The sequence below is a fragment of the Nicotiana tabacum genome, chromosome 24, assembly GCF_000715075.1.
Source record: "Nicotiana tabacum cultivar K326 chromosome 24, ASM71507v2, whole genome shotgun sequence".
Classification (NCBI taxonomy): domain Eukaryota; kingdom Viridiplantae; phylum Streptophyta; class Magnoliopsida; order Solanales; family Solanaceae; genus Nicotiana; species Nicotiana tabacum.
This window is the reverse complement of record NC_134103.1, coordinates 22,206,813-22,216,805: the sequence shown is the minus strand read 5'-3', so window position 1 is coordinate 22,216,805 and position 9,993 is coordinate 22,206,813. Positions and strand designations below refer to the sequence as shown.

Sequence of the window (9,993 nt, the reverse complement as noted above, 5' to 3'; positions counted from 1 at the left end):
CCTCCCACAAATCAACAATCACCACAAAAAATGTCAATTCAAGTTATCATAGATAAATTTGCCAAGAAATAGCTTTAGTGACTTGGATTCTGTAGTTGAAAGTCTCTAGTTTTTTTTTGTTGAGCCTCTTGTTGGTAAATGTAATTTGCAGCAATATATAATATAATTTGTTGAACCTCATTTTGTCATTTTTTGAGTACTTGTAATGTGCTAATCTTTTTTCATATTTGTAGAACCTTTTTTGGATTATGTTATTTCATTCACTTTTGTTATTATGTTTGAAGCAGTTATCTATTGAAACAAATCTGATTTCTTTATTGTTTACAACTTACAACTGGATATGTGGAGGTTATAATATGGAATTTTTTTTTGAATTTTGTGATGTTTGGATCACAAAATCCCATTTTGTTATCAATTTCTTACCATTTAGTTGCCTTACAGAACACTTGAATCGGTTTTAAGATCGTATGGAGCATAGACAATGTTACCAATTTCTTGTATCTAATAGCACAAACTCAGAATTCCAGCAACAACTTTTTCTTAGATCTAATGCGACCAAAATATGATTCAAACATTGTGAATTACATCAAAAGCCAAATGTAAATATCCTACAATAACTTGTTACACAAACAACATCCAAAGAACAGAAGACACCAACTACAAACCACGATCAAACACTAACAACCATCCCATAAATACACTATCAAGCACCTTCAGCCCCTTTCGAATCCTGTTTACATCAACAATCGCAAGAACAATAACACAGTTAAATAATTACGGAAGTAATAGAACAACAAACAACAACTTATTCCTCCATTGTCTATCTCGTTCCCTTTTTTGATCAAAGGCCTTGACCCTCTTTGACAAATCCCAAATAACTTTATTTGCTTGGTCATGAAATGTCTCCTCAAAATATCTGAAGTAGTTACATCCTCCTTTGTCATTTTAAATATATCCCAATAAATCAATTTAAAAAACTGGCTATTTCGTACAAATATAAACATCAATGAAACAAACAAGATTTTTAAATATATACTTATTACGCCAATTTTGCATACAAAATACCTTGTGCCTGAGTTTGCCGAACTCTATGAGATTTTCAAAGCACATGCCCGACCACATCGACTCGAATTAGTCCTCTCTGATTTTTAAGTCATTGTCAAGCAACAGATTGAGCGAGAGAGAAGATGCGAAGAAAGCTTCAACTGAAAATCGAAGAAGGGGGAGGGGTTCTTTCAAATTGATTTTGTTTTTCAATTTTGGCAAAGAATTCGGGTTGAAAAAGCTGAATTAGGGCATGGAGAATAAGAAAAAAGGGAAAATGGCTTAATATAACATGGGTTTTAGATTTTTTACCATTGGAATAGTCCATGTCAAACTATTTGTTTACAATTCATGCACTCATTATATGTGCCTCGTGGAATTTTAGTGTTTGGGTGACACACTAAAAAGTTGGTTGAAGTGGCTATATGGAACAGGCTGAAGAATAAATAGTAAAGTGGAAAGCTGTTACAATTTTAAGGGGCTACCTATGTATTTGGCCTATATTAAATAATTATTTTTAAAAATTACTATTTATTTATAAAAATACCCTCCACCTTCTTTGGAAAGGATTTTGAAAGGGCAATTATATCTTTATACATGCTTATCCCGGTAATAAAAACTATGGTATTGTTAATGCCATAGTTTGTTATGTATAAAAATAGTACTGAATAGAATATATAATTAATACGTGTATTAGTTATAAATAGTTTAAAAAATACTACTTCCTCCATTCACTTTTATTTGTCATATTTTGATTTTCGAGAGTCAAACTACATAAACTCTGATCAGCATTTTAACATGTATTTTTGTACCATATTGATATGAGACGAATTGCAAATATAGTACTTTTCTTATAGTTTTCGAATATCTTTAATTTTAAAATATTAAAAAAATCTAATCTAATTTAACTTCAAAGATTAGTCAAATAAACTCTTGAGAAGTGAAACGTGACAAGTAAAAGTAAAGGAAGAGAGTACCAAATAAGGGAATAACAACATCAAACCCTTAATAGTAATAAAAGTTTTACAAAGTTAAGCAAAGACTATAGTATATATAGACCGAGCTGGAAGTTTGACTAGTTTGAGTTGGAGTATAGCTGGAGAGAAGAGGGGTCGGGGTGGAGTGGGTGGGGGAGGTGACAAAGCTTCATTTTCACCATTGATGTGTCTTAGACCCCTGTACCAAAACCAGGTTAGCAGCTATCAACCCCATATGCTTCTTTCCTGTCAGCGTTGAGTGAGACAGCCTAAAAACCCCTTCTATCCCCTAACCCCCCCCCCCGGTATGACAAGATTGATAAAAATTAAAGGATAAAATCCCAAGAAAAAATATTGAAAAAATTCCGACTCACTCTCAACGTGCAAGTGACATGTTTGCCTTTTCTATTTCCCTTTTTAAAAAAAGAAAAATTCTCTTGTAAAGTTATAAGAGTTGCGCCAGTAATTGCTGAGTATTTGTTAGGTGTCATTATCGTTTTATTTAAAAGTTAAATTATTAAATAAAAAATACTTTTATTCACTTAATTATACTTTATGTAAGAGAATTTAGGATCTGTGTATATTCTGATACTATTAAATAGTGTGACCATATCATTTAACATATTAAATTATTATTCAAAATATATTTTATTTATCTATTTATATTTTCAATAAAATATTCTTTAGCCTGTTTTCCATATAACCTAGCTAACCTAAATAATTTAATGTCCACTTATGACTAAAATCGACAAATCAAACGTTTTGATTTTACTTATTTTAGACATGCTGCAGTAATAATGCTCTAGGCATAAAAAAAGGAAACATACTCCACTATTCCTTCAAGTAAAGCCATTGATGAGTTTATATAAGAGTGGGGTAACTTTTTGGGATCAGTTAGCATCAGGTTTGTTATGTCTTCTCTTGTCAAACACACACACACAAACAAAATCCCTTAAAAGAGTCAGAGAAGAAGTAAGCGAGTTGTGAAAAAAATAGGGCGTGTGATATGAGTTGGGATTGAGGATTTTCTGTTAGAAAAAACACTTATTGCTGTTTCTCTTTTCTTGCTACAAACAGTTTTATTCTTCAAAAAAATGTTGTCAAGATCAAAGCTTTAGCACAAAATATCATGTCATTATCATCATCTACTTCTTCCTCTTCTTGTTCTCCTATGAGTTCTACTTCAATGGGAATGTTTTTTGCTGATATGAATTCACTTTCCATTACTCCAAAACATGATAATGAGAGTACTAAGACAAGGGGTTCTTGGGATTTTCATTTCTGGAATAAAGGAGCTTTTTCTCAGAGTTTAGATGAAGCAGAAACTAGTGAAGAAAATAATGAAACCATTGATCTTAATGCTTCTTGTTTCAATGAAGAGAAACCAATTACCATGCATAGTACTCCTACTATTTTAAATAGTAATAGTAATAGTAGTAGTAATATTGGCAAGGAAATTACAGAGACTGGACAGTCAAAACTTTGTGCTAGAGGTCATTGGAGACCTGCTGAAGATGCAAAACTCAAAGAACTTGTTGCTATTTATGGCCCTCAGAATTGGAACCTTATAGCAGAAAAACTAGAAGGAAGATCAGGTAAAAAAAATGTCCATCTTTTAAAAAAAATTCAAGTTTCTTTGCCCTTTGTGTTTTTTTCTTTAAATTCTTTTTCACTAATTTAGAACCGAGAGTCTATCGGAAACAATGTCTTTACCTTCCTGAGGTAGGAATAAGGTTTGCGTATACATTACCCTCTGCACGCCCACTCGTGGGATTTCACTAGATTTGTTGTTATTTTTTAATGCTTAGTTTGTTGTTAATGTGAAGGGAAAAGCTGCAGATTAAGATGGTTTAATCAGTTGGATCCAAGAATCAACAGAAGAGCTTTTACAGAAGAGGAAGAGGAAAGACTAATGGCAGCACATAGATTGTATGGTAATAAATGGGCTATGATTGCAAGGCTATTTCCAGGGAGAACAGATAATGCAGTGAAAAACCATTGGCATGTAATAATGGCTAGAAAATATAGAGAACAATCTAGTGCTTACAGAAGGAGAAAAATGGGCCAATTTATTTACAGAAGAACAACAGTAGAAATAGATTCAAAATCAAGCTTATTTGTCAGTAGTAGCGAAGAAGTTGCTGAAGTAGCCATGAAAGGAGAAACACAAACACCAATTATCAGTGTTGGCCAAAATTCTGCAAACCCTTTTGGCAGTTTGAAAATTAATAATGATGGTCCAAATGGTTGGGTTGTTTATGGACCAAATGGTTCACCCCACATGGCTGCTTCTATTGGAGAAGCAATTCCTAGCACTAAAACCAATGTCCCTCTCCTTTCTCCTTACTCACCATTTGCTGCTCCTTTTGACACTTTACCTGGTATGTTTCTTTCAATTTTAACCATTGTTTCACAACTTAAATTACTCTTATATCTCCTCTCCTTTCCTTTGTTTTGTTTTCTTTAACACTTTTTCAATTTGGACAATATTTGGTTAGAATTGAAAGAATGAAAACAAAAGTGTTTGAAAGTTTGAAAATGTGTTTGGACATGAATTTCACGTGGTTAATTGTGTGAAATTCTTGACATTATACCACTCCGCAAAATCAGTTTATCAACTTCAAATTTAAAGTTTACTATTTCAAGTTGAAATAATGGATAAAATTGTAAAACTGCATCGATATACATTATTAGCTACTAGTATGTATGTCTCTACTAACAAATGAGAACTTTTTTTAATGGTTTTTATTTGCACGCAGTCTAGCTTTTTTGTTGATAGTAAGTTTTTATGTTTAATTATTTTTTTCTTTTATCGTTGATCATCTTACTATCTTGTTGTTTTTATTTTACTTTTATATCGCTTCTTGACCCCTTCTTGTATACATTTTCATTAATGTGGTACTTATACTTTCCTAAATTAAGGGTCTATTGGAAACAACCTCTCTAACGTCTGCGTACACACCAGCCTTCTCAGAAGCGGCGTGTGAGATATTGTTGTTGTTGTATGATTAGTGATTTCTTGTTTTTGTGAAGGTAATTGTGGAAATGATGTGATGAATATTCTCAACCAACAAGGCAGATCTTGGGAAAGGCAAAGGGAAGCATCCAATATAATTACTCAACACCACTCTCTTCCTCCATCTGATTCGTTGATGATGATGAATAGTATGCAACAGTCACAATATTTGCAGTTTCCTTATTCCAACTTCTCAAATGTCACAACAGCAAGAGCACAAATTCCATCACAAGTAATAGTAAAGGAGGACAGAAGAAGCAGCAGCAGTGATAATAGCCAGTGTGATCAGTGTGATACAATTGCACCACCTCCACCATTTATAGACTTTCTTGGAGTAGGAGCCACTTGAAATAATGTTTAAGTTTTAAGAATGCTGAAAATGGTTGTTGAAAAAACACCAAAAAAAAAGGTCCCCCATTTGAGTCCCAATGAAATGGTAACAGTATTAGCATGTAACTAGTAGTAGTTGTATTGGGAAGTTTCTTTCAGTTATATTATGTCAATGTGACACTGAAACATGATGAAAAAGGATAAGAAGTCCTTAGGAAGTCTATCCTTGTTGCCATGTGATCAGAGGAGGTTACAGATTCGAGCTGTGAAAATAGTTTCTTCTAGTAATGCAGGGTAAGATCGTGTATACTAGAATTTTATGGTCCGACTTTTTATCGAATCACGCGTATAGCGGGAGTTTAGTGCACTGAAGTATTTTTTTTTTTTTTGGTGTTGCAAAACTGTCAACAACAAGGTGCTGTCACTTCTTACTTTAAATTTGAGCTCTATCATATGATGAAATAGTGTAAAACTGTGTGACAACAGTGAAGTTCATAATTTTTGGCAAAGGCAATAGGAAAAGCAAACAAACTTCATGTGTAGGAGGGGCAAAAAAAGGACAAAGCAAAAGAATGGGGAAATGGAAGACATCCTTTTCTCATGAGCCTGCAAAAAACAGGCAGAAAATTCAGGTCTTGAAATACCAAACTTTTTAACTTGCTATTTTATGCATTCAATTATGGTAACTGTTTTTCATCCTTTGGCCTCAGCAGAATCTGTTCCAACAGTTCAATACAAGACAATTCCTTCTTCCCACCCCCTTCGCATCATAGACTAAAGTACATCTGTATTAGCTGAATCAGTGTATTGAATATCAGCAGTGGCAAAGTTAGAGATTTTACTATGAATATTCAAGATTTAATTTATAGGTACCGAAAGTACCATATATTTTTTTGTTTATTTTGAAGGGAAAACTTGATGTAACCGGTAAAGTTATTGTCATGTGATTTGAAGGACACGGGTTTGAGTGCATTGGTCCAATCCTTTTCAAATCCCACACATAGCAGTAAATTAATACACCGGAATATCCTATACAATGTAATTTTTTGACAATGGGTGTTAAACTTATCACTACCGGATACCGAATGGTTATACAAAAATTAATACTACAACCAACTCCTTTCCAAAAAAATAAATGAAAAGTGAAAAAGTGAAAAGGAGGGGACATGTAGAGAACTAGTTTCCCTGTTATACGCATAAAATTTGGTGGACCAGTGACAGAGAGATGCGATCATCAAATACCAGATTGCAATATGTGCATGTCTCAACTTTCTGTTACAAATGATAGTTGACACACATGCTTTGGCTGACCTAATCATCTTTCTTACATACACACGGGAGCTCTTGTGTTTACCCAAAAGCAACTGTGTTGTGGTACTACAACATCAATTTAAAACATGGAATAGAGGGAACAGGAGATTACAAAAATTAAGGTACATCATATAAAATTGTTCCAAGAAAGTAGAAAACTATCTTTTGAAAGGCAGAATTTAAGTGGGCGTTTGGACATAAAAATTATGAAATTTAGGAAAAAAGTAAAAAAAATTCTAGTGAAAATGGTTTTTAAAAATTAAAGTTGTATTTGGACATGAATACAATTTGGAGCTATTTTTAAATTTTTGTGAAAATTTTGAAAACAGCTTTTTGGAGTTTTTCAAAATTTTGAAATTCAACTTCAAGTGAAATTTGAATTTTTCATGGTCAAACATTGATTCCAGAAAAAGTAAATTGTTCGAGAAAAAATCAAAATTTTAAGGCTAAACTGCCCCTAAGGTGGCATTAGTCTGAAATTTTGCGAAAATTGAGTTTGCAAACTCATTTTGTTTTTTGAAAAGTGTTTGTTTGAGTTGTTTCTGAAAGACACCTTTTTCCTAAATTTCCAAGCTAGTTTTTACAAATCTTTCAACAACTCAAAATACAAATACTGTACTAGTTTGAGTTTTTAAAAGATTGAAAAAAACTGAATTTGGAAATCGGAAAAAAGTTAACAATTTTAGTAGAAACAACTCAAAATAAAACAAAGTTCGGCGAAATTTTGTTTTAATTTCTTGAGAATAAAAGAGCTTAAGAAATATATAAGATACAAAATATAATACATATATTATATATGGAGTAATATGTATGTGCACACACAAAAATATAGACTATGTTATATAACACTATATGTTAAAGGGAATTTTTCCTATATCTATTACATTAGAAACTTATTTACCATCACTGTTTAAGTTTTAACTTAAATTACAAATTGATATACAATTTACCAATTATATACAAATTAGTATTAATGAGTATTCTATTATATTAGGAATTGAATAGAGAATTCCCTCTTCGCTCTCTCTCTTCGATCTCTCTCTCATTCTCTATCAGTATTCTTATATTAATATCTTCATGTGGATTAACTGAAGAAATGATACTAGTGTTAAGTGAAAAAAGAGAAAAGATTAGTACCTAGCAAAGTTCTTGCTTAAGATCCTATGAAAACTAAAAAATAAATAAGAAAAAAATTAGCTCTGATGAAGAGAATCATTTTAGTTATCATTTTTTTTTTAGCTTTTTGGAATCAATAAACAAAATAGTATTAATTAGAAGCGAGTAGATTGAATTGAAAACTATGTTAATCCATTAAAAACTCCATTGACAGCCATTAAAAAGTTTCAAAGCTTTGAATTCAAAAACGAAATTTTATGAAGTTATTTTTTGTTTGGATTGGGTGTTGTTGCAAATGATTGGGAATATCCGTTGGAATTTATATCTCAAATTTGAGACAATTTGGTGAAGATTCGAGGTAGTTTTGTCAGATTGAAACTCGAAAAAGAAGACATGAACAAATTGTATATATTTTGTATGTCGAATGTAGAAACGGTATACAAAATATCTACAACTTGCATAATTATATATAAGTTGTATATAAATTGTATGTAAATTGTAGTTTTTGACCGGGTTCTGTACAAAAAATGTGTACGTATGTTGTAGATAAATTGTAGATTTTGACCGGATTTGTATATATTTTGTAAAAATCTTTTGTTGCTTCCTGTAGATATAAAAACTTAGACAAAATCGGGTAGATAAGTTTAAATCTTGTATATATACGAAAAAGTCCCTATGTTAAATTAGTAAAAGTGATACTAGAATTTAATTCATATTCAATTATTTAAAGTAGACAATCCAATCCGCACTCTTATTTTGAAAATATGAGCTAGCACATAGGCGCTTTGACGATGAAAGAAGCAATTCAGATAAAGATTTGAGGCTGCCCAATAAATATTGTTGTTAATGAGATTTTTAATTCAATATAATTTGAAGAAGAATGAATTTTTTGGTTCCTTTCGTCTAGTAATTAGGACATCGTCCTTTCATGGCGAAGTTCCATGTTTGACTCCCATGAGTAACACTGCTAAATATTCGCTTAAAATCGTTCGAAAAAATCGTTCAAATTCGATCGATAATGGCCAATAATTATCCAAAACGCGATCATTTACGTGTGGTCAATAATTTAAAGGTCGGTAGAGCATACCAACCAAAGTCGGTCGGAAATTATCGATCAACTTTGGTCGATATGCTCTACACGATCATCTGACAATTTAATCGACTTACCGACCAATATTGGTCGAAATATTATTTTAATAATTTAATTTTACAGACCAACGTTGGTCGGTGTACTAAATTTAATAATTTTGGTTACCGACCAACTTTGGTCGGTAAAGAAAAATAAATTAATCATATAATATTTTAATTACTGACCAACGTTGGTTGATATAAGAAAAAATATATTTTTTTAAATAATTAAAATTTAATAGTACCGACCAACGCTGGTTGATAATCTGGACATGGAAGCCAACTTACCGACCAAAGTTGGTCGATAATGTTGAATTTCTGGGAATTCAATGTGCACTAACCGATTAATATTGGTCGTTATTTTGCAATTTTGTTTTAATTACCGACCAAGGTCGGTCTGTTTTCTGAGAATAATTTTGGCAGAAAATGCATGTTTTGATAGCTACACCACCTACCAATTGAAAATAACATACCAATACCCCAAATTCAAACAACATACCAATACCCCCAATTCACATCAAATAACTCCCAATTTACCACAAACAACCCCAAATTCACCACAAATCCAACCAAACATCCAATTAATACTTTAAAACTAACAAGTTCAATTAAACATCACAATTCAAAACCAATCAAAAACTAAGTAATTACAACAAGTTAAAAAATGTTCATTCTAATTCAAAACAAGTTCTATTAGTCTAGTTCAAAGTATGTCAAAGTATTGGTCAAATGGTGTTTTCTATAGCATCACCACTATTTGATGAATTTTCATCTACAAGACAGCAAGAACGGTCTTGTGGAAGACGGGAATAATGAACACGTGGAGGACGAGCAGAACGATCACGTGGAAGACGGGCAGAACGATCACGGGGAGGACGGGAGGAAAGATCACGTGGAGGTCGAGCGTCTGGCATGACTCACGAGACCGGGGCAACGAAAAAGCTTCAGTAGAAAGGAGAATTCTGATCTGAGCTTGCATACCAAGGAATTGAGCATCTCTAAGCCTTTCTCTTTCCTTGGCCGCTTTTAGCTCGGATGTAAGCCTTGTCACTGTCTCCTGCATAGCTGAGA

At 32.5% G+C, this 9,993-nt stretch overlaps 1 protein-coding gene across 1 annotated transcript; it reads left to right on the top strand.

Moving 5' to 3' along the window:
* Positions 1-3,046: 3,046 nt before the first annotated feature.
* LOC107781556 (uncharacterized) lies at positions 3,047-5,886 on the top strand. The gene is made up of 3 exons (XM_016602279.2): positions 3,047-3,616; positions 3,848-4,402; positions 5,055-5,886. The coding sequence occupies exons 1-3, from the start codon at positions 3,151-3,153 to the stop codon at positions 5,384-5,386; spliced, it is 1,353 nt and encodes a 450-aa protein (XP_016457765.1). The 5' UTR covers positions 3,047-3,150; the 3' UTR covers positions 5,387-5,886.
* The last annotated feature ends 4,107 nt before the right edge of the window (positions 5,887-9,993 follow it).

What these genes read in the sequence shown, in the direction of transcription:
- LOC107781556 (XM_016602279.2), top strand. Translation starts at nt 3,151, where the DNA reads ATGTCATTATCATCATCTACTTCTTCCTCTTCTTGTTCTCCTATGAGT. An exon ending in AAAACTAGAAGGAAGATCAG is followed by an intron (nt 3,617 to 3,847) that starts GTAAAAAAAATG and finishes GTTAATGTGAAG; the next exon opens with GGAAAAGCTGCAGATTAAGA. An exon ending in TCCTTTTGACACTTTACCTG is followed by an intron (nt 4,403 to 5,054) that starts GTATGTTTCTTT and finishes GTTTTTGTGAAG; the next exon opens with GTAATTGTGGAAATGATGTG.